This window comes from Raphanus sativus, chromosome 8, assembly GCF_000801105.2.
Source record: "Raphanus sativus cultivar WK10039 chromosome 8, ASM80110v3, whole genome shotgun sequence".
Classification (NCBI taxonomy): domain Eukaryota; kingdom Viridiplantae; phylum Streptophyta; class Magnoliopsida; order Brassicales; family Brassicaceae; genus Raphanus; species Raphanus sativus.
In genome coordinates, this window is record NC_079518.1 from 613,320 (window position 1) to 636,465 (window position 23,146).

Below are 23,146 nucleotides of genomic sequence, written 5' to 3' on the forward strand. Positions count from 1 at the left end.
GTATCTGTAAGTGACAGCCCTTTTGGATTGGTGGTGTTTTATTAATTAATTTCGTAAATTTTTTAGAGTCTATTATATTTATATAGCCACTTGAAAAGCACATGAAAGCCTTTTATTCGGTCTTTCCAGATTTGTCTTTTTATATAATTGCTGTCCATATCAAGCCAAAAAAGAGCAAGCACTATGTGATTGTGACAGGTCAAAGTCTACTTCCACTTTGTTAGTTAAATGAAGACAATACTGTATATTTGTAGTGTCACTGTGTCACATAAATTTTGTTATAGAAACAAGCACTTTACCCTTAACTGATTGATATCCAAAACACTTGGGCACAAAACCATTTGGATAATCGTTACATGAATCTTATATTCACCGGCTAACAACGCTTAAGAGATGAAGAAGTTAATCCCCTAACAGTACTTTACCATTACATCTTACACCAAATAAATTTACACCAAGAAGAAATATTTGATTTTATTGGTTTAGACAGCTAGTGGGTTGAATAACACCGAGACTAGTCCCAAGTGCACTGAAACAGTAGGAAGTAGCTTGAGCTCCTTTCTTGTAAGTAAGCTTAATGTCTTGCAATGTGATATCTGTGAATGGGTTGCTCTTGCTGCACACCAGCTTCGTCGCTTGCTTTGTGGCAGACGTTCCTTGTATGTTCTTATACGTCACTTGGCTTATCTTCACCCCTGAGTGCTATTTTTACATATATTTTTTTTGTTAGAACTTAGATCACTATTTGATAAATTTATTCGATCAGTTTGATCTAAATATGATAGATATTGATATATATGTACCTCGGTAGGGCAACCTTTGTGAGAAGGACAATAGTTTTGGTCGACTATGATGGGGTTTTGGACATTCTTCATAATTAGGTCTTGGAATAAGACGTTCTTAACGAATCCGGTACTTGGCCTCGCCCACGACTTTATCCTCACGCCGTTTTGTGTCCCACTAAAAAATGAAATACATTCTAAAAATTTAGAAATTTTAGTTGTATTGCCTTTAGATCAAAGGCAAACAACGTTGTTTTTGATAAAATCTAGAAAATTTTAAACATAAAATACTACATCTCAAAAGCATGTTATATATACCGTCAAAGATATTAGTCATCTGTTAATTTATCAAAATGAAATCATTTTGGATAAATTTTATAAAATCTTAAATTAACATATAAACTCGATTTTGAGGATTTATGTAGTTTATTTTAAAATTTCAATTTTTAAAAAAATTATGAAAAATAAAGTTGTATGATAAATCAATAGTTGAATAACATATTTAGTGGTCAATATATAAGTACAATTTTGAGAATTTATGTAAATTTTTTAAATTTTTGTTTGATTTACTATGAAATATGCACTATTACAAAGTTCAAAAAGAAAAATATCTATCTTATTAAAACAGAAACATTTTGTTGGACCTAACATTTATTTTGTAAGTTTTTAAATTAAATACACATTTATACTTTATAGTTAAACCTATATTAAATCACTAATGTTCCTTTCTTTATACTACTATCCATGTTTCCAAATAATATACTTATTTCTTTATACTACTATCAATGTTTCCAAACAATATATTTTTATACTACTATCAATGTTTCCAAACAATACAATAATTAATCTTAGTTATTTTATATATATATCATTTTCTCTTTAAAATTTTGTAGAAACGTTATAATTTCATAAATTGCAAAATAATAAACTTTAAATTTTGGATTATAAGATTACAAATTATGAAACTATTACAATTTAAATCCAATTAGATTACATATCGGTCATCCATCAGTTCAATCGGTTAGTCTCGGGTTTTAGTGATTTTTTAATATGTATATTTTAAAAACCTAAATTGAATTGTCAGATCTCCGGATTAACCGGTATAATCACAATCGGGTTGAATTTAAAAACACTGATTTAAATGCAAAAATATTTTAAATACACACTCTTTAAAAATTACCAAGATATTTGTTAAATTATTAGTGAAATTTTTCATCGTAAAATATTCCGCGCTTCCAAAGCACGGATCAAAATCTAGTACAACGTTTAAAGTTCATGTAATATTTATGAATTTTTATGTAGTTCGATATAAAATACGCACTTTTAATAAGTAACAACAAGAAGAAATATATATAACGGATATAACATTGTCGTTCAAACCGTTTGAGGCCCATTAATAAGAGCAGGCCGATCAACAAGTCTCGTATCACACACCAGAAGAAAGGTCTAGCAGAATCTTCACTTTGCATTGGACTTTGGAATCATATACTACGTACTCTGTACAAACTGACGATTGAAAGTGACGGTGAAAACGACGTAACATAGACTACCAAGTGAAAACCAATTCGTAAACGGCTAACCCCCATGTGGCTTTAACTGGATAAGGCCGTCACGTCTTAGCAGTCTGGGACAGAGACCCTTTAGAAGTTCCACGTGAACTTTGTTATCATGCAAAATTTTCCTAGTGTCAGCATTGGCTAATGAGTTGTGCGTATGGGAAACTATTGGGTGTTTATAGTCATCTTTATGAAAATTTAGGTTAATTTATGCAAACATTCCTGGCAGCTTAGTCAATCTTTGGAAATGAAATTATGATTTTGATTTTTTTTTAAAGCATTACTTGAATTCACCCCTAAATTCAACTTCCAAAAGATTTTTTGGCTTTTAAAAAATATATCTAATAATTTTTATTCGTTAATTTCTACGGCGATTTGATTGACTATTAAATATGAAATAAATTTAACGGTTCACTATAAGGATGAAGTATTTGATTTTAAACAACAGAATGTCCTCTAAACACATATATTAACGAGTTTTCAAAACATGGCACATATTTATACCCAAAAAAAACATGGCACAGAAATTTTCAACCAGTTCATTATAAATAGTAAGTCTTTTTTGACAAAAGAAAATAGTAAGTCTAAACGAACAAAACACAAAAGTATCAAAACAATAGTAATTCCCCATGCATATATTTCACTTGAAACTTGAGAAAAACCATCCTTATTACAACGACAACAAAGTAAATTATCAAAACAACAAAACAAAAACAACAACTAATAGAGAAAAAAGACTTGACAAAAAAACCAGTGAATTTGCAATAGACAATTACTTTCTAACATCTCAATTTTAAATCATTCAACAGACCATAGAAACAAACTCATCAATGCTCTTATCAGAGCTACCTCCTTCAGAAACAGCTTCTCGAGCCAACACTTTCCACTTCTCAGCATTCTTTCTAATCTCTTTCCCTTTCTCTCCTTCCATAACTTCTCCCACACATCTCACTATCTCCTCTCTTCTCACAAACCCATCAGCTTCTGCTTTAACCCTAACCCCAACCTTCCACACATCCTCCACGAACTTAGCATTTGTAGGTTGATCTGTCCAATGAGGCATACCAATCATTGGAACTCCCAAACTTAATCCTTCTAAAGTCGAGTTCCATCCACAATGTGTCAAGAAACAACCAACAGATTTATGCGCAAGAACTTCAAGCTGAGGACTCCAGCTCACAATGAGTCCCTTCTCACCGGTTTCATCTACATAGTTTTTTGGAATCTTGTTTGTTTCTGTTTCTCTCACAACCCACAAGAAGAAACATCCGCTCTGTTTCAAACCGGTTGCTAGCTCCATCATTTGATCTTCATTTAGAATCACCAAGCTTCCAAATGACACATAAACAACTGAACTAGGCTGCTTTGAGTTTAGCCACTCGATGCATTCAGTCGATTTTGCAGTGAAAAGGCTGAATCCGTAGTTCTTGTCTTCAGACAGTCGCTTGTCTAAGTACATCGATGGAAGCGTTGGTCCTATGTTCAAGACTGGCCACATGCTTTTGACCCATTTCAATAACTAAAAAAAACAACAACAATAAAATAAATTAATTGATGATAAAATCACATAAATAAATAAGATAAAAAAGGCTAGAGCAATTTTTTTATCAAATCTAAGAACACCTGAGAGACTAACTTGAGTTTTTTAACAATAAATTTAAATATTTAAATACTTAAAATACTTAAAATTATAATTATAATTAATGTAAGAGTAAAATGTGTGATAAGAGTTTCTTCAACATTCAAACATGTGTTTGAATTTGTCAAAAAGGAAGTCTATATCTTATTTCTTATCCTTTTCTCCTTTTTATATATATTTTATTTTAGTGAGAAATTTATCGAAAACTCAAATCAATGATCAAAAAGTTTTGGATAATAGTTGATAAAATAATTTTGAAAATATATGTTTTAATTTGGATATTTTTCCTCAAAAACGTAGACATCTATGTGGATAAAATATTCGTTACCTTTTCTTCCAATTTATCGAAAGTGTTGCACAACACTATGTCCACACGATCAATGTTTGAGAGCTGATCAACCACAATCCTTAGTATATTGGGGTAAGAGGAAGACTCGCAGAGGAAAGACGGCAAGTCATTCGCATTCAATATAGGAAACGAAGGGAAAGATGCTAACGTCGAGTGACCATACTTTGTAGACGGCACAAAGAAGGAGCCCTTGAAAACATGGTAGTAAATAGCCGAGACAAGCCAAGGTTGCGTGAAGAACGCGGCACCGCTCAAACCATGAGCGTGAGCTACATCAAGAAGCCACGGCATGGTGGAGTCGTACACGAGAGCCTTAGGAGGGTTTCCTGACAGCTTCATGTCTTGTATCAACTCCGGTAAGCGTTTCTTGATGCTTGTTTCTACTCTGTCCATGTAATCATCTAGGTCTTGTAATGGGTCCTCGCCTTCTTGGAAGCCGTTGGAGATGGGGAAGACAGTGATTGAATCCTTCTCTGTTTTGTATGGCGGAGAGGGTTTGTCGGAGACGAGGATAAGAGTGGGCTTAAGACCTTTGGAGGCTAAGCGTTTGCAGAACTGAGACAATGGAGTTATGTGGCCTTGTCCCGGAAAAGGCAAGACGATAACATGAGATCCTTCTCTCATTTTTCTTTTCTTTTATATTTTTTGTATTATGTTCTTGCTTACTCAGTTTAACATGTGGGTATGTTTATATAGGCATAAGATTGGATTAAGAAGACTTTGATATGACTACGTCTTTGGTGGGGCGATTTCTTGGACTAGAATACAAAAAAGGTAAAGGTTCCGTGGCGACCAAGATGTGTGGAACAGAAGCCGAGGTCAGTGATAATGCAACCCACCAATCTATATTGACATAATTATTTATTATTTATTGTAATTTGCATGTGACATAACTCATAAGTACCCAGTGTACGACATGACATATATAATTCGCAACATGTATACGTATGTATACTTTTAACACCAACAAAAAAACATATACTTTATTAGGTTATTTCTGTCTTCTTCACCATGGGGAGACACATTCACTGCACCTCAGCTGTGTATTACTACTGTTGATGTCATTGCTGATGCAACCCGGATCCAAAGTATAAATCATTGACAGATACCAATCTCATGCTATCGAATCTAAAGCTATTTTTTTGGGTTAACCTTATCTAAAGCTAATTGGTAATATTAAAACAAATTAATTAAATAGTATAAGACTTAATTGATAGCTTCTCGTAGGTTTTTGCTGTTGTGTGCTGAGAAGATCTACAATTTTTCAAGACTCATTAACCTCAAAATATTGTATATAAGAAATATTTGTTTTTTTTTTAAGTTTGTTTGATAAGAAAAATAAATATTTGTTTTTACAGCAGCAAGCTAATTGATTCTATTGAAAAGTAACATATCATATATTTACAAATAATTTTGTTTTAAAGAAGGGGTGTTTTTTTTTTTTTTTTTTTTAACATCTAAGAAGGGGTGTTTATAAACGATAACTTTGATGTCAAAAGAGACTGGAGTCGTTGGCGACTTTTCTTTCTTGATGCTCAAGATTCTGCTGTCATTTTAACTTTGGATTCTGAGTGGTCGAACATTATTTATTCATATAAATAAAAACATTTAGTTACACATAAATGATTAGTCTTCGTTACATTCTCAGTATGTAAAAGAGTAGAGAGTTCCAAATAATATTATACATGTGTTATTCTCCCTAGATGTTGTGGTTTAGAAACTATGATTTTATATTTTTTTATTGATTTATGATATTTCTTTTTTAAATATGGAAACGTGATTCTAAAACGAAATTATAAGCTTCCAACGTGTTCATAATAAAAAATATTTTAGAAGTGTTTTAAAACGAGATACTGTAATTTTCCACAAGATTTCGATTTTGAACAGACATCCGATAAAGTTTCTGTGCAACATAGGTTCATTGATCATTTCCTAGTGTAAAGACAATGTCTAGACTTTTTTAATTATTTCCAAACATGAGTTTATTGTCTTATTCATGGCTCATGTATTGTTGGTTTTGGTCTCACTTTTTCCTTGGTTTCAGGCTATGTAGGTGCTTATATGCAACCAAAAGTTCTCTCTACAGTGGTGGCTGCTGTCGTTGTTTTATGAATTCCATGAATACTATTTTTCTTTACTTATTGTTGAACTTTTCTACTTTGAATGATCACTATTAATGGTTTTCTTTCTCAATGTTTGCAATTAAGTGTGCTTAAACTCCTCAAACATTTGTGAGTATTGACTTTGTCAAATGCTAATTAGCGAATTAATTGTTGATTACTTCTGAATTAGACACTCTTCTATCACTTACAAAAGAAAAAAAAGAGAAGAAAAATCATTTGAGATCTTTAAACGGCCATCCTTCCTCACCGGTCAAGCCTCTCTCCAACCAACCTTCGGGTACAAGGCACTAACGAATAGGGACTCGTCTTCCTTTCGGCTGATTTGTCTAATCATTTTGCCGACTTCATTAATACCCACTCTGCTCCCAAGGCCATTTGAACAAGCCAGTAATGCTTGCCAGCAGATATCAGTATTGTAACTCAATACTTCCACAACATGGAACCCGGACCTCCACCTCTTTTTGGCTGACTTCTTGTCTGATGTACTCGATCCAGGTCCATCGTATATACCCTGCATTTCACATAATAAATTATTGTCAAATAGAAGTAAAAAAGAGTAAAAAAATGGCAATGACCAATTATGTTTTTGAAAATGAAACACAATATCAAATAAAAGTAGACAAAAAGTTTACCTTCCGTGATCTTCCAATTCATCACAATATTCCATTACCGCAAGAATAGACTGCTTCTGAAGAATCAGTATTAGATCCTTTTCAACAATTTTGTAGAGGTAGACTAGGTCATTAACCCTATAGACACATTATTCCTCTACGTGTGTTCATGAGTGCATCCCAGCTCTTTATCCACCTTTCTTGTCCATGGGCACTGGTCCTCGGGGACCATCATGTGCCGTTGCATGAAGTCTTTCACACCATCGAAATGGGTGATGTATCGTGACTCGCTCAACTTATCTCAATTCGTAGTGAACTCGAATCTTTCATGAGATAGCTCAGCCCATCTCATTTATTATATGAGCTTCAATATGTAAACTTGAATTCAAATCATCTAGATCATGAGTTAACTCCCGATTAAATATAAAAATAATTAAAAATATAAAAATAAAAATAAAATAAAATATCGAATAAAATTTTTATAATATAAAAAATTCATAATATAATTTAAATATTAAATATTAATATTAAATACTTGAATAAAACTAACACCTAATAATAAATTAAATCAAAGCTAAATTAATGATCAAAAATATATTCCACATAAGAGCTTTGAGATGATTTATTTTCAAAGTTTTAATCTATTCAAATCACAAAGATGTATATTACGCATGAAAGTCATATTATGTTTTATATTTTAATTCTAAAGATATATGATATGAGGATTGATATCATAATTCTTTTACATTTTCATATATTTTTAAAAAAATTTAGTTTTACATTTTAATTTTAGAAGATAAATATGATTAATATAGAAATTATCTTTTATTATATAGGAAAATAAAATTCATATATATATATATATTAAGTATAAAACGACCAAGTTCATGAGTTACCTCATATTTATTAAAAATTATTTATATAATTCGTGATCTAAATTAAGCTTGATTACTAGTTTTATTTACTAAATGAGCCTAGAAAATAGAATTCATGCTCGAAAAAATCTTATGGTAAATGAAAAATGAAAGATAAGCATTGATGAACTATTTATATCCAGTAATTGGGCGGGCTTAGAGTTCTATTTATTGGGCCCAAAGATGGAAGGCTAAAATGTAGTTTGACTAATTTGAATGCAAATAGTGAAATAGATACGTCGTTCAACGCCGTCTCCTACATGGAAGCTGAAAGCCCATCCATCCATCTGGTACTCATTGATTGGCTACTCACATGTATCCGTCACGGCCGAGAACTCTGCAAAATGAAATAACAATTTAAAAAAAAAAACTAAAAATAATAGTTGTGTTTATTGTTCTTTTCTTGAAACACTTTATTGTTCAGTCACTCCGATTAATTAAGTTTCCCGTCGTTCGTCCACAGAAAACCCGTGACAAAATTGGTTATCAATATCACTACCTTATTATACCACTCAATCACTGATAATCTTTATTTTCTTAACCTTTTTATTTGTTTTCTCTGTTCCAAACTCTAACAAATATTATTAGTACGAAAACGTTTACACTCCATGATCCATCCGTATATCTATGCAACCAAAAAACATCCTCACTTCGATCACATTATTAGTTGGTCGGTACTATTTTTCCACCGGCTGGTCGGTAAGATAAGGTGCCAATAATGTATGCATATAATTTGTTTTACCGGGCAAGAGACATATAATACAAAAATGAGGGTGACAAGGATCACTAACTTTAGTTTTAGTCTTTAGTGCAATTCAAGATCAGCCATATACGTCTTTCCATCTTATATCTTCCCTCAAATCATATTCTAACTGGACCTATTCTTTTATAAAAAAAAATAAATCATTCGTGGCCTTCAATTTTTCGATCCTTCTTTAAATAGGAAAATGCCATCCGTAAATAATCTTTCCTCCTACCCGAAACGACTGCGTTTAGCAGACGTTTTGTATGCAAATTTGCTACTTCCCGTGTCCATTAGATTTAAAAGAGGACGAAACAAACCACTTGGCACCAAAACTTTCTTCGCTTTTTTTTTTTTTTGCCATTGTTTCCTCTCCTTACTGATTTATTATAAAACTTGTTGGCGTTGAAGAGGAGAGGACTAATCGGTCGTGTAACTTCACTTAGATACTGCAGCATCGTCGAAGATATCGTCCTGATTCTCACTTTCTGGGGTAAGATAAGAATGATGATCAAAGGCCTCTCCCTTTCGTTTCCAGTGCTTTCTAATTTCGATCTCTCTTCTCTTGTCTTCGTCGTTACAATTTCTGGGTTTTTTTTATTACTTTTATCTTTATTTGGACTTTCTTGCTTCTCTGTTCTTTCGTTTCTTAGTCTCTGTATTCTCGTTGATGTCTTATCCCTGCTAGAGTCACTGTCTGATCTGTTTATGAATTACTCTATGTCAAAGTTTCTAACTTTGTTGTTCTATTTGGTTTGCTCAAGTACGATTCTTGACATCGGTTACTTCTTGCATTTTTGGTCTCAGGCAGCAGATTCAAGAAAGTTTGATTTCGATGGCTTCTTCAGAAGTCAATACTTATTCAGTACCTACTCATGGCGATGATGATGATGATACATTCTCAAAAGAAGGCTCTTCCCATGCTCCTGCTGATGATGCTAACTCGGCTCTGTTTCAATCTACACCACCAGCAATGTCTAGTACCAAGAACGTTCCGCAACCTCCACCTCTTCCTTGCGTAACCTACCACCGTCTTCGAGCTCACGGAAGCAGACCTTCTTCGTGCTCATCATCATCATCACGCCTTGTGCCCAAAGAAACGGTCGAAACTTGGGATAAGCTTTTCAAACAAGGAACCGGAGCAGATACATACGTTGAAGTCGATAACACGTCTCATTTTCTAGCCCATTCATGCATCCTCGTGAGTTTCTTGTTCATACATTTCAACTCGTGTAAGAGAAGTAATAAGCTAGAAGGTTGTATCTTCTCTGCAGGCTGCAGCGTCACCTGTCATGCCACAGCTTCTATATGGATCAAGGGATAAAAAAGGAAACGCACACCTCAAATTCTTTGGAGTGCCTCCCGAAGCTGTCTACATGTTCATTCGGTTTCTCTACTCTTCATGGTATGACTGTCCTCTTCGTTAGCTACATGTTCTTTTTTTGAAAGCATGTTTGATACAAAAAAAAACAAAACTGCAGCTACGAGGAGGAAGAGATGAAGAAGCATGTTCTCCCTCTGCTGGTTCTCTCACACTGCTACTCGGTCCCATCTCTCAAAAGAGTTTGTGTAGAGGTTCTCTATCAAGGATGGATCAACAAGGAGAATGTGATCGACGTGCTCCAACTAGCACGTAGCTGCGACGCCACGAGGATCAGCTTTGTATGCGTCTCAATGGTCGTCAAAGACTTCAAGTCTATATCTTCAACGGAGGGGTGGAAAGTGATGACGCGAGGTGATCCTTTGCTAGAACAAGAGCTTATCGAAGCAGTGGTGGAAGCAGATGCTAGGAAACAAGAGAGAAGGAAGAAACTAGAGGAGAGGAGAATGTATTTGGATCTTTACGAAGCTATGGAAGCTCTTGTGCACATATTCAGAGAAGGTTGTGGGACGATAGGGCCTCGAGACAAAGCTCTTAAAGGAAGGCAAAGCGTGTGTGAGTTCTCTGCTTGTAAAGGAGTTGAAGGTGCGCTCAGAAATTTCTTGGGATGCAAGTCTAGGGCTTCGTGTGCTCATTGCAAACGGATGTGGCAGCTTATTCAGCTTCACTCTTGTCTCTGCGATAGTTCTGATTCTTGCGAGGTCCCTCTCTGCCGGTAAGTTTTAACTACAGCCTACGAACAACACAGTCTTGTAGAAACAGACCGTGACCATTTATTTTATAACTTGCAGGAGCTTCAAGGAGAAAATGAAGAAGATCGGTAAAAGAGAAGAATCTAAATGGAGATTGCTTGCGGAAAACGTTATCACAGCTAAGAAGAGTCTTGGCCCATTCTCTTCAAGCCGTTCTGCTTTGATATAAGATAGGTTTTTAGAGTCATTGAAGTGTAAATATATACGAGGGAGAGCGCCATAATACTTCTATGTGCGCATATTGCGCAAGAACAAGTCGTTTTGGACTAAACAGTCTTTACCATGTTGGTGGTTACTTTTCTATATACATGTTTAGTCATGATCCTTAACAGTGTTGTAAAGAAGTTTTCTCATCATCATACAACTTTTTTTTTTTTTGGTATACAATGTGTTGTTCATATCAAAGTAGTATATATAAATAAGTCTCAGACGACTTTAAAGGCAGACAGAAGATAATAAAGATCATGCTAGTCATGTATAAGACATATTTTAAGTTGAGTTATTTACTGAAAATTTCTATTTGCTAGTTTATACTGAAAAAAATAATTAGTTTTATATACTGAAAATATAAGCTGAGCTGTGTCATTGACTTTGGCTAAGTCACAGAGAGCAAGTAGCTAATATATATCACTTACCAATTTGTTTATGTTTGGTCTTCAGAGTTTACCTCCAAAACAACTACCTTATCTTGTCTTTAAATACAGAACTTCAAACTTCATCACATCAAAGATCTCAAGTCCCATTTCTGGTTGCCTTTTCTCAAAAGCAAGACGAAAATGGAAAGCTTTCGTTTTCCATATTGGGTATATCTTGCAATGTATCTCCTCGTTTCAGTTGTATCCCAAGATCAATCAGGTTTTTACTAACTGATTCTTTGTATCTCATAAAAGTCGTTATAATGAAGAAAGCCTAACCCTTTGCTCCTTATATTTGATCAAAATGTCTAAAAATCTCACAGGTTTCATTAGCATTGACTGTGGAATCCCAAGTGGATCATCCTACACTGATGACACAACGGGGATAAACTACGTCTCTGATTCATCCTTTGTTGAAACCGGAGTCTCTAAAACGGTCTCCTTCCCAGCTCAAAGACAGCTTCAGAACCTGAGGAGCTTTCCTGATGGTTCAAGAAACTGTTATACTCTGATTCCAGAACAGGGGAAAGGCAAGAAGTACCTGATTAGAGCCAGTTTCATGTACGGTAACTACGACGGAGAAAACGGCTCACCCGAGTTTGATCTGTTTCTTGGAGGCAATCTCTGGACAACTCTGTCGTTAAACAGCACACCCGTCGCTGTGACCAAAGAGGTTGTTTACTTGAGCCAGTCTGAGAAAATCTTTGTCTGTTTGGGGAACAAAGGCAAAGGAACTCCGTTTATTTCAACGTTAGAGCTTCGGTTTCTCGGGAACGACAACACGACATACGACTCTCCAAACGGTGCTCTGTTCTTCTCCAGACGCTGGAACTTTGGTTCCCTAACGGATTCACCTATCAGGTAAACCTCTGTTTCTTGCTCTGTTTCATGCTCTGTTTCCTCCTCTGTTTCTTTCTCTGTTTCTTGCTCTGTTTCTTTTCTCTGTTTCTGTAGCTTTTGTCTTTTATCTTCTAAATCAGATATAGCGAAGATGTATATGACCGAATCTGGCTTCGTCGCACACTTGGTGCCCAATATAAAGAGATAAACACATCACTTCCAGTTACCTCGAGCAACAACAGTTACAACCTTCCAAGTTTGCTGATGACCACAGCACTGACTCCCGTAAACACAAACACAACAATCTCCATGACGTTGGTAGACCCTGATCCAACTGTCAGATACTTTGTCTATGAAAGAATATGCCAAAGGATATTCTTATATCTCAAATATACTCTCCTGTAATCTAGGAAGATATTAGCTGATTGTAACCATAACATGTATATAAACACATGTAATCTCATTGAATAAGATAAGGGAGATATTCAGACTTTCATGGTATCAGAGCAAGTCTCAATCTGATACTTCTCTTCTTCGTTTCTTTTCTTTCTTTTTCATACGTTTGTGCTCACGTCTGCTCTTCTACAACCTGTTGCCATGGCTGCTGCTGCTGCGCCAGTTGAGAGAGCCTTCGGTGTCACAAACATCAAACATCACATTCCGCTCGTACTCGATCAAGATGTTTTCAATTACGATGCGTGGAGAGAACGCTACTATGTTCTGTTTCTTGACGATTACACACACTATTTATGGGTTTATCCGATTCGACATAAAAGTGATGTCTTTGCAAAGTTTTTACACTTCTCCTCTTACGTCAAGAAACAATTTCAGGGAAACATCAAAGCTTTTCAGTGTGACAATGGGGGGGAATACAATAACAAAAGATTTCATGATCACTTTGCTTCCACTGGCATTGTTTTCCGTTTTTCTTGTCCTTACACTTCTCAACAAAACGGAAAATCAGAAAGAATGATAAGAACTATTAACAATGCTATTCGTGCTCTTTTGTTTCAGTCTCATCTCTCTCCTTCGTATTGGACAGAGGCTCTCAATGTGGCCGCTCATATCATCAACATTTTACCTTCCTCTTCCTTAGGTAACAAAACACCACACTCTGTCCTCTTCGGTCGTGAGCCTACCTATGATCATCTCAGAGTCTTTGGCTCGCTTTGTTTTCCCAACATCAACAATGCCAACCTTCATAAGCTTTCACCTCGTTCCACACCCTGTCTCTTCCTCGGTTATCCCCTGTTCCAAAAAGGATACCGATGTCTTGACTTGAAAACAAATCGAATCATTATCTCTCGTCATGTTACCTTCGATGAGTCAATCTTTCCAGCTGCTCACAAAGTTCCCAAAAACACAGGTTCTTACTCATTTCTTGATCACTCCGATGTTACTTCCCCTGTGTTTCAGCAAATCTTGCAGGCACCTATGCCTACTCACACAAACGTTCCAGCACCGGTGCTTCCTGCTCCTCCGGTAGCTCAAACAGCCACTCCTTCTGCTCCTGAACCGCAAGTCGTTCCACCACAAACGAGAATGACAACTCGAGGTCAGTTGGGTATACACAAACCAAAGAAAATATTTACTCTTCTCACCTCATCGGTTTCAAGGATTCCCACCACACATCAAAAAGCTTTGTCTGATCCAAACTGGAATCCTGCAATGACAGAAGAGTATGATGCACAAATTAAAAATAGAACTTGGAGTTTAGTACCTAGACCTTATGGAGCTAACATAATCAATTCTATGTGGTTGTACAAGCATAAATTTGATGCAGATGGAATACCTAGAAGACACAAGGCGCGCTTGGTGGCAAATGGGAAGACACAAGAACCAGGCATAGACTATGATGAGACATTCAGTCCAGTGGTAAAGCCTGCGACTATACGTGCCGTCCTCAATGTAGGCCTGAATCGTGGCTGGGATTTCAAACAGCTAGATGTCAAGAATGCCTTCCTCCATGGCACCATCTCTGAGACTCTCTTCATGCACCAGCCGCCAGGATTTGTTGATAAACAGCACCCACATTACGTATGTAAACTCAACAAATCTCTCTATGGTTTGAAACAGGCACCACGGGCTTGGAACGCGAGATTCAGCACCTACATCAAACAATTTGGGTTTAAAAGTAGCAAGTGTGATGCTTCTCTGTTTGTCTACCACAGAGGACGAGACTTGGCTTACCTACTGTTATATGTCGACGACATTATCCTTACTGGCTCCAGCAAATCTCTTCTTGATCGCATCACTGCAAAACTGAAACAAGAATTCCCAATGACAGTTATGGGTCGCCTCTCATATTTCTTGGGTATCAAGGTAGAGTACAATGCTGCAGGTATACTCTTGACGCAACAACACTACGCCAAGGACATCATTGCTCGTGCCGGAATGAAAGACTGCAAACCTCTTTCAACTCCAGTGGATGTCAACTCAAAACTTTCAGCTGAAGGTAGCGACATGCTTGAAGATCCTACACACTATCGCAAGCTTGCTGGAGCTCTCCAATATCTTACCTTCACGCGACCAGACATCCAATATGCGGTTCAGCAGATCTGCCTCTTCATGCATGATCCGAGACAGCATCACCTCACAGCTCTGAAGCGTATACTTCGCTATCTTCAGGGCACACTAGCGCAAGGCACACAAATATTCAGGTCCAAACTAGACACTCTTACAGCCTACTCAGATGCAGACTGGGCAGGGTGTCCAGACACAAGACGTTCCACTTCAGGATACTGCGTCTACCTTGGTGAAAGCCTCGTCTCATGGTCTTCAAAACGACAGCCCATTGTCTCAAGGTCTAGCGCAGAGGCAGAGTATCGCGGAGTAGCAAACACAGTTGCAGAAACTTGCTGGATACGTAATCTCCTTCTTGAGCTCAAGCTACCTCTACGTAAAACCACACTTATGTTCTGTGACAACATCAGCTCCGTATACATGTCTTCGAACCCGGTACAACATCAGCGAACAAAACATATTGAGCTGGACCTCCATTTTGTTCGAGAAAAAGTGGCGCTAGGACAAGTCAAAGTACTACATGTTCCCTCAGCTTTCCAATACGCTGATATCTTCACCAAAGGATTGCCTACTTCGTTGTTCAACTCCTTCAAGTCCAGTCTAACCATCCGACAATCCGATGCTCATACTGCGGGAGGGTGAAAGAATATGCCAAAGGATATTCTTATATCTCAAATATACTCTCCTGTAATCTAGGAAGATATTAGCTGATTGTAACCATAACATGTATATAAACACATGTAATCTCATTGAATAAGATAAGGGAGATATTCAGACTTTCAGTCTACATGCACTTTGCTGAGGTCGAGGATCTCAGTCTCACACCTAACCAGACCAGAGAGTTTGCAATCTATATCAACGAAGTAAAAATTGCTGACTTCAGTCCTAGATATCTTCAAACAGATACCTTCTTCTTGAAGCCTGAGAGCCAAACTAATATAAAGTTTTTGCTCGTGAGAACACCAACATCTACGCTTCCGCCTCTCATTAACGCTCTAGAGATCTACGTAGGAAACACTTACGCGCAGTCTTTCACTAGCCAAGAGGATGGTATGTGCTAGTTATTAAAATGACTACAAATTCAATCTTTTTTCTTATTTTGATCAATGGTTTTTACAGATGATGCCGTTACGAGTGTAAAGATGAGCTATAAAGTGAAGAGAAACTGGCAGGGAGATCCTTGTCTGCCTAATAGCTACATTTGGGAGGGACTGAACTGTAGTTATGCTAGTCTTGCTCCTCCTAGAATCACATTATTGTAAGTGTAGTTTCATCTACATATGTTCTTGTTCAATCTATATAGAATCTGTATATTGACTTCAAAAGTTTCGTTGGTTGGATGGATGCAGGAACTTATCTTCGAGTGGGTTAACAGGTCAAATATCTCCCTCCTTCTCTAACCTCACAATGATTGAACAGCTGTGAGTTTATCTTTCTGTATATTGTTAAAACAGTTTTTTTTTTCTATTTAAAATCTATTTATATTTCTTAACTTGCAGAGACTTATCAAACAATGAATTAACCGGAGACATTCCAGAGTCACTGTCAGGACTGAAGTTCTTGAGAGTTTTGTAAGTTATAGACAAAACAGATTAGATTCTATAAAGATGGGCTCTAACTCTTTATAACATCTGCAGAAATCTAGAGAAGAACAAGCTAACGGGTTCAGTTCCATCTGACTTATTAAAAAGATCAAACAGCGGATCACTCTTGCTAAAGGTAGGAGACAATCCAGGACTCTGTACCGAGGTTTCTTGCGGAAAAAGCAACAAGAAAACACTAGTAACTGCGCTCGGCGCATCACTGGCAGCATTGTTCATTCTCCTTTTATTGTCTGGTGTGTTTTGGAAGATCAAGAAACGAAGTAACAAGCCAGGTAACAGTCTATTTACCTACCTACCGTTCTACTTGTCTTTAACTACTTATCACATTACCAAACTGTTTGACTTTAATTTTGCAAAGTAGACTCTGCAGTGGAAGAAGATACAGAAAACGAAGCAAGAAACCATCCAAAGTCGGATTCAGACACATTACTCTTTACCTTTTCAGACATTGTAAAGATGACAAATAACTTTGGCCGCGTCCTTGGCAAAGGAGGGTTCGGAACAGTGTACCATGGCTACTATAACAACCTTCAAGTCGCAGTTAAACTTTTATCAGCAACATCAGCTCAAAGATTCAAAGAGTTTCGCTCTGAGGTCAGATGCTGATTCCAAAAAGATATCCAAACACTTAACTCCAAGTTCATAACATATTTGTATAATAAATTTGTATAGGTTGAAGTTCTTGTGAGGGTTCATCACGTAAACCTCACAGCCCTGATTGGTTACTTCCAGGAATCTGATCAAATGGGACTGGTCTATGAGTTCATGGCTAATGGAAACATGGCAGATCATCTCTCAGGGAAGTATGACCATACGTTGAGCTGGACACAAAGACTTCAGATTTCACTTGATGCAGCACAAGGTATGGACAAGATTCTATATCTTTGTTGCTTTTTTGGATTTATTTAATTCAAAAGTTTTGATTTGTCAATAAAGGGCTGGAGTATCTTCATACCGGATGCAAACCTGCGATAGTCCACAGAGATGTGAAGACATCGAACATATTGTTGAACGAGAAAAACAGAGCAAAACTTGCGGATTTTGGACTATCTAGGAGTTTTCAGACAGAGAGTCGTTCTCACGTGTCCACTCTAGTCGCTGGAACTCCAGGATATCTCGATCCACTGTTAGTTCTCACACTCTCTCTCTCTCTAGCTGTCTCATTTGGAATGTTCTTTTGATTGTGTTGTGTTTTTTTTTGTTTAAACAATGTGCAGATGTTTTAAGACAAACGAGTTAAACGAGAAGAGTGACATCTACAGCTTTGGAGTTGTTTTATTAGAGATGATTACTGGCAATGCTGTGATCAGTGATTCAGAGACGAAGCGTGTGCATGTGAGTGATTGGGTGATATCCATCTTGAAGTCTACTAATGATGTGAGCAACGTTGTAGATTCTAAAATGGGGGGAGATTTTGATGCGAACTCTGTTTGGAAAATTGTGGAGCTTGCATTGGCCTCTGTCTCTCAGAACGTTGCGGAGAGGCCTAACATGCAACAGATTGTTAGAGGACTCAAGGAGTGTCTTCAAAGAGAAGAGAGTAACAAGAATCACCAATAAGTCAATAACACAAGGTAATCAAAAGATGTTTGAAACTGTTTTTGAAGGCTTAAAGTTTGTGTTTGTTGTAAACGCCTAAAACGGAGCCCAACAACCATTATATTATAAAATTTAAAGCCCAACATTAGTCCATTAATAGTACATTACCTAATCCGGTCGCCACAGCCACAAGAACGAAAAGTAAGGACAAAAGAAGATAGTGACATGGAGACAACGACCAAAAACGTGTTGGGCCCATTAAACTTTTGAAGAAAACGCTGATTCCTTAGACTTTTGCGACGCACGGTCTGTGCATCTGTCCCCACGAATCTCTATTTAACCTACTCTGCGTTTTAGAACGCGATTCTTTTTAAACCCCTGAATCGTGAATGATTTCAAAAGCGCGAGTTTGAGGTATTTATGCAGCACGCGCGGGCGCGTCTTGTGAGCGTGTCTGAACTCTGAATCTTTGTGCGTGTTTGCATTGACGTCAGACAAGCTTATAGTTGTCTTACTTGTCTCTCAGTCACTTTAATAATTTAAGCTATTAATGATCAAATCTAACTTATTTATTATCATCACTCTACATCTAATTCTTTTGTGAGCTAATACTAAAGATTAGTTTACGGATACTCTGCTTTTATTTGATACTACAAATTTAATTATGTGTAGCATATTTTATGAAAATAATAATGTAAAAGTGAGTGACACTGTACTATATTCTGTAAAGAATTGATGTTTTCTTTCTCTTTATTTAGTTTTCATTTGTTCACGGTTTCTTTTCATTGTGAAACTGATTGATTGATTTATAATTTTATCTTGAAATATCAATAACTCAGAGAATTGTACTGGCTGTTGCGTTAACCTCTTCTCTCCTGTTTGATATGACTTTTGAGGTTAATTTTCAAAGAGAAAACAGAGCAAAATTCAAAAGAAAGAGAAAGGAAAAAGAAAAGTTGAATGGAAAAGATGGAGAGTTGGTCAAATGTTTTGACAAATTGAAAAAGCAACTTTCCAAATGTCACTGTCAAAACAAAGAAAAATAAAGGCTATATACAATCGATAATGATGATAATGATGACTAGTGTTGAAAATAATAATAAAAGCGAATTCTACCTGGGGGAGTGATATAACTTATAGCTAGGACCTTTCTCCATCCCTATGGGTTGCATAATAGCTGTCAAATTATTATATGATTAAAAATATCAATCGGATGTTTTTCCACGAGCAGTATCAGCGAATCATTACAAAGTTTACCTAGGAATTAAATTCATCTAATCTGGGACTAATTAGGAATGACTTATCTTTAGTAAATGCGTTGCTAAAAATAAAAATCTTTGGTCATTTCTGTTTCATAAAGTTAAAGTTTGCAAAAAAGGTTAAATGGTAGTAGTGTTTCTTTAGCACACACACACACACAGTTTCTTCTGTCTCTCTCTCTCTTTCTCTCCCCTATTCTAAAGCCGAGATTTGTGCGAATGCTCTAGTCCTTTTTAAAAGAAACACTTCGCCATATTCACTTAGCCTGAGCTCTTCTTTCTTCTTCGTGACCTGATATTGCGTTACACAGCACAGCACGATCTTCCAAAAGGACATGTAATACGGTTTGGGATTTTTCCTTTTGGACTGAGAAAACTCAAAACATAGAGTGTGTGAGAGAGAAACATCTTTGTCTTCTCGGTTTTTGTGTTGTCAAGAAGCTCAAGGACAAAAAAAATAATACAATTGTTTTTAGGGTTTTGAGGAAGAAAAGTTTGAGCTTTGAGAAGTTGTGAGTGGTGTGTTCTTGAAGAACAAAGCTTTTTATTACATTCCTCTGCCAATTCGTGACTCTCACCTCTCCCCGTAAGCTTTCTATCTATGCTCTGCTCTGTTTCTTTCTTATTTTGCTCTGAGAAGTTGTGAGTGGTGTGTTCTTAAAGTTACCATCTTTGATAGTGGTTAACCGTTTCTACTAGTTTTTTTTTATTGTAATGGAATATGTTTGTTTATAGTAGAAGTTAAGCAGGTGTATTTGCTATCCTCTGTTCCGTGGAGGATTCTAGCTTTTGAATTGTTTTGGGTTTTCTCCTGTTTTTAAGGGACGCAAGTGATTCATGCAGATAAGATGTTATTGTCAGTTTATGAGTATCAAGGACATAGTTTAAGCAAGTTATGATAAAATATTCGATTTGAGCTTACAATTGTGTTTACAAATCCTTTAAATAATGCTTTAACTCTCAATGCCTTAGCCTCTGACCACAAGGTCCTTGCCTACTTCGTTGACCAAACCTTTGTCTTGAGCTAAATTTTCTCAAATCCATATCCTGTCTCCCAAATGCATTGATTGGTCCAATACAAGAACCTCATTCATATAGATTTTGTAATCTTCTTAGTCTGTTGAACCTCTTGTGAAATGTCTTTCTCTTGTAGAGTAATACAATCTTTAATCATGTTGGTTCTTGATGTTTTTTCCTCTGTTTTTCTCATTGAAAAAAGGGATGGAGTTCTCTAGAGAAGCTGGAATGATGATGGAAAATAAGCGGAGTGTATGCTCTCTCGAAGAAAGTAGCATCAAGCGTCACAAGTCTGATCTCTCTTTCAGTTCCAAGGTATTGCTTTAACCTAGTCTCCATGGACGGCCAAAGAGTGTGGTAGTGTTAGCGAACCAGAATGCTAATGATTCTTCCATCTTTGTTCTCTTAAATGTTTTAAAAAGCAGAGAAAGGACAAAGCTGGAGAACGTATCTCAGCTCTTCAACAGATAGTTTCCCCTTACGGAAAGGTACATCAAGAGAAATTCATCTCCCAACACATGCTTTTTTTCTTCATCTAATCTTCTTTTGACTCCTCCATGCACAGACCGACACTGCATCAGTTCTTCAAGACGCGTTTCATTACATAGAGTTTCTACATGAACAAGTGAAGGTCTGCACATTTCTCTTCATATCAGTTTAATACCATTACCAACCATGATTCTTTTACCTTTTGCCGAATAAAACATCATGTTCTTCTTGTGCAGGTGCTAAGCGCTCCGTATCTGCAAACAATGACCGCTGCTACGCAGGTAAACACGTTACTTCCCGGTTCACTATCACAATCTGATCATACTGCAATTGCAGTAATCCACACTCGGATCTGAACTTTAACTTTGGATATCTTACAGGAGGAGCTGGAGCAGTACAGTCTGAGAAACAGAGGATTATGTCTTGTTCCAATGGAGTATACAACCGGAGTTGCTCAAAGCAACGGGGCTGATATCTGGGCGCCCGTGAAGACTCCTCCATCTCCAGCTTTCGGCGTCAAGTCTCAATCACCCTTTAGATGACTGATTCAGACTCTTCCCAACCTACTAAGATCTTTGTCTTAAGCCTTAAGAAGATGGTCAATTGTTATTGTTCAAATCCTGCCTCTGTATCATACTTAGACCAGAGGAACATGAAGTTGGTTTGGAACAGCTCAGAGTTGATGATGGCTGTTTCTATTTGACTGCTTATTTGACCGCCTTAAATATGTAATTTGCCTAAGCTTAAACCAAACGATTCTAATGCTAAGTAATCTTTATGCCAAAGCTTGCCTCAGAAATTTTTTGATCTTATCAAAGCTATCTCATGCATAACACAAGAAATGTGATGAATTTTGCTTGTTATTATGCCAAAAGGCCAAGTACAAAAGTTGCCATTTTATAAGAACATTGGATAGAATAGAAGACATTAACACCGAGATTGCAAAGTTTCAGAACATACAGACTACTGATGCCGAGGGACCAAAGCTTAAAGACAAGTCGATCACAATGTGTTATTTAACCATTAGATCACAATGCTGCCTGCTGCTTTGGAATAGGTAATTCAGTCGTACATAGTGATTAGACTAACTTGATGAAGTAGGCTTGACCTTCTCCCGCATATACTGGAGTAGATGCTCGCGTTTCCAGTTGTCGATTCTGCAAAGCAAGCAAATCAAGAAACAATTAGGCGAGTTATAAAATCCAGTGAGTAATATCCAAAATTGCTGCGGATAGATTGATAGTTGCATTTACACATGTATCTATCTACCTTGCTACCAAGAAGATATTAGCCTATTAAATTATCTTTTAAACTCCAGTTCGTACCAAAACTCTTTGTTAAATAAAGAGGCCACAACTTCAGATGATTCCAGAGCAAAAAAAAAGGGTTGAAGAAAGAGGGGGAAAGCAATTTTACCTGATTGTTTCCTTACGTTCATCATCTCCATCGAGCATGATCAACTTGGGTGGTGAGTTGAAAATGTACTCAACTTTAAGGGTAGGGAAGTTTTGTTTCTCTTCTTCAATAAAACCAACAATCTCGGGATAGAAAACCAGCTTTCTCATGCACACTTCCAATATAGCGCCTGAATAAGTAATCTGCGGTCGCATAGAAAATGTACACAAAATTCATAAGTCTCCATCTCTTCATGTATGTTCCCTGTCTCCATATCTTAAGCTATTCCCAGTAGAATTCCCAGTTTCAAAAAGCATACCTTACTCATGGAATCCTCAGAATCATCAGCGCAACATTTCATGCAGTCAGATACCAACTCTGCAAAAATACAATACTAATATAAAGATAAAGCCCAATTTGCAAACCTATTGGTTTATACAAAATATGATACAGCCAAATTGGTGTATATACAATATGATAGACACCAACGTTGTCCATGAACTAAACATCTCTTCAGAATGATCTCAAGCTCATAAATTCACAGTTGACATATACTATAAGATTCCCTTAAACTGTCTTTAATCAAATCCTAATCCACAGTTCTACATTTGCAGATCATCATCGCACATCCAGAATCCAGATTGAAGAAGGGAACGAACCTTGGTCCTTGACGTATTCAGAGAGTGAGTGGCAATCAGAGCAGAGAGCAAGACCGGTGAATCCTAGATCCTCGCACTCTTTAGTGCTCAGCTGCTCTTTCGCTGAGATCGTCGATGTGAGCATCATGATCATCAACATCATCATCTTCGACCAAGCTCGATCCATCTCCATCTCTCTTTTTCTCATCAACAGATCCAAAGCCTTCGCAGAGAGATGCTAGTAATCCAATTCGGTTATATCCGGTTTTAAATATCTAAAAACGCAATTGATACTTGGTATAGCAGTCTTGAGAGAAGTGTTTAAAAAACCCCCGATTTTTTCCGGTTAATGTTTCGG

The 23,146-nt window shown here is 36.8% G+C and overlaps 7 protein-coding genes and 1 long non-coding RNA gene across 14 annotated transcripts; 5 read left to right on the forward strand and 3 right to left on the reverse strand.

Moving 5' to 3' along the window:
* Positions 1 to 377: 377 nt before the first annotated feature.
* On the reverse strand, positions 378 to 994 carry LOC130498854 (polygalacturonase-like). Its single transcript, XM_056992526.1, has 2 exons — positions 804 to 994; positions 378 to 702 (listed from the first exon to the last, which is right to left on the reverse strand). The coding sequence occupies exons 1-2, from the start codon at positions 873 to 875 to the stop codon at positions 475 to 477; spliced, it is 300 nt and encodes a 99-aa protein (XP_056848506.1). The 5' UTR covers positions 876 to 994; the 3' UTR covers positions 378 to 474.
* A 1,950-nt stretch (positions 995 to 2,944) lies between these two features.
* On the reverse strand, positions 2,945 to 4,996 carry LOC108818823 (UDP-glycosyltransferase 74E2). The gene is made up of 2 exons (XM_056991576.1): positions 4,306 to 4,996; positions 2,945 to 3,857 (listed from the first exon to the last, which is right to left on the reverse strand). The coding sequence occupies exons 1-2, from the start codon at positions 4,948 to 4,950 to the stop codon at positions 3,141 to 3,143; spliced, it is 1,362 nt and encodes a 453-aa protein (XP_056847556.1). The 5' UTR covers positions 4,951 to 4,996; the 3' UTR covers positions 2,945 to 3,140.
* Positions 4,986 to 6,519, forward strand: LOC108818826 (uncharacterized). The gene is made up of 2 exons (XR_001944175.2): positions 4,986 to 5,144; positions 6,371 to 6,519. It is a non-coding gene; the product is annotated as an uncharacterized LOC108818826 (long non-coding RNA).
* Positions 6,520 to 8,905: 2,386 nt separating this feature from the next.
* LOC108818824 (BTB/POZ and TAZ domain-containing protein 3) lies at positions 8,906 to 11,173 on the forward strand. Of its 4 annotated transcripts, none has more exons than XM_056992159.1 (5): positions 8,906 to 9,209; positions 9,528 to 9,917; positions 9,991 to 10,121; positions 10,198 to 10,812; positions 10,889 to 11,173. In XM_056992159.1, exons 2-5 carry the CDS (start codon positions 9,552 to 9,554, stop codon positions 11,016 to 11,018), a joined length of 1,242 nt encoding a protein of 413 aa, XP_056848139.1. In that variant the 5' UTR covers positions 8,906 to 9,209; positions 9,528 to 9,551; the 3' UTR covers positions 11,019 to 11,173. The 4 variants fall into 4 exon arrangements, with proteins under 4 accessions (XP_056848139.1, XP_056848140.1, XP_018447262.2 ...); XM_056992160.1 differs by having other exon boundaries at positions 8,907 to 9,209; positions 9,531 to 9,917; XM_018591760.2 differs by having other exon boundaries at positions 8,908 to 9,209; positions 9,524 to 9,917.
* Positions 11,174 to 11,568: 395 nt separating this feature from the next.
* Positions 11,569 to 13,457, forward strand: LOC108818810 (probable LRR receptor-like serine/threonine-protein kinase At1g05700). The gene is made up of 2 exons (XM_056992366.1): positions 11,569 to 12,345; positions 12,465 to 13,457. The coding sequence occupies exons 1-2, from the start codon at positions 11,789 to 11,791 to the stop codon at positions 12,727 to 12,729; spliced, it is 822 nt and encodes a 273-aa protein (XP_056848346.1). The 5' UTR covers positions 11,569 to 11,788; the 3' UTR covers positions 12,730 to 13,457.
* Positions 13,458 to 15,596: 2,139 nt separating this feature from the next.
* On the forward strand, positions 15,597 to 18,673 carry LOC108818822 (probable LRR receptor-like serine/threonine-protein kinase At1g05700). 2 transcript variants are annotated; one of them, XM_056992365.1, is made up of 10 exons: positions 15,597 to 15,897; positions 15,967 to 16,105; positions 16,197 to 16,268; positions 16,347 to 16,418; positions 16,485 to 16,723; positions 16,813 to 17,045; positions 17,124 to 17,313; positions 17,388 to 17,577; positions 17,669 to 18,025; positions 18,177 to 18,673. In XM_056992365.1, exons 1-9 carry the CDS (start codon positions 15,636 to 15,638, stop codon positions 18,009 to 18,011), a joined length of 1,740 nt encoding a protein of 579 aa, XP_056848345.1. In that variant the 5' UTR covers positions 15,597 to 15,635; the 3' UTR covers positions 18,012 to 18,025; positions 18,177 to 18,673. The 2 variants fall into 2 exon arrangements, with proteins under 2 accessions (XP_056848345.1, XP_056848344.1); XM_056992364.1 differs by having other exon boundaries at positions 17,669 to 18,219.
* Positions 18,674 to 19,282: 609 nt separating this feature from the next.
* LOC108822878 (transcription factor bHLH153) lies at positions 19,283 to 21,540 on the forward strand. 3 transcript variants are annotated; one of them, XM_018596070.2, is made up of 6 exons: positions 19,283 to 19,835; positions 20,469 to 20,581; positions 20,689 to 20,754; positions 20,832 to 20,897; positions 20,992 to 21,036; positions 21,136 to 21,540. In XM_018596070.2, exons 2-6 carry the CDS (start codon positions 20,471 to 20,473, stop codon positions 21,295 to 21,297), a joined length of 450 nt encoding a protein of 149 aa, XP_018451572.1. In that variant the 5' UTR covers positions 19,283 to 19,835; positions 20,469 to 20,470; the 3' UTR covers positions 21,298 to 21,540. The 3 variants fall into 3 exon arrangements, with proteins under 3 accessions (XP_018451572.1, XP_018451573.1, XP_056848727.1); XM_018596071.2 differs by having other exon boundaries at positions 19,307 to 19,835; positions 20,692 to 20,754; XM_056992747.1 differs by lacking the exon at positions 19,283 to 19,835 and adding an exon at positions 19,892 to 20,352 and having other exon boundaries at positions 20,692 to 20,754.
* Positions 21,541 to 21,597: 57 nt separating this feature from the next.
* On the reverse strand, positions 21,598 to 23,052 carry LOC108822868 (uncharacterized). Its single transcript, XM_018596057.2, has 4 exons — positions 22,810 to 23,052; positions 22,470 to 22,528; positions 22,172 to 22,353; positions 21,598 to 21,912 (listed from the first exon to the last, which is right to left on the reverse strand). Exons 1-4 carry the CDS (start codon positions 22,994 to 22,996, stop codon positions 21,840 to 21,842), a joined length of 501 nt encoding a protein of 166 aa, XP_018451559.1. The 5' UTR covers positions 22,997 to 23,052; the 3' UTR covers positions 21,598 to 21,839.
* Between the last annotated feature and the right edge of the window lie 94 nt (positions 23,053 to 23,146).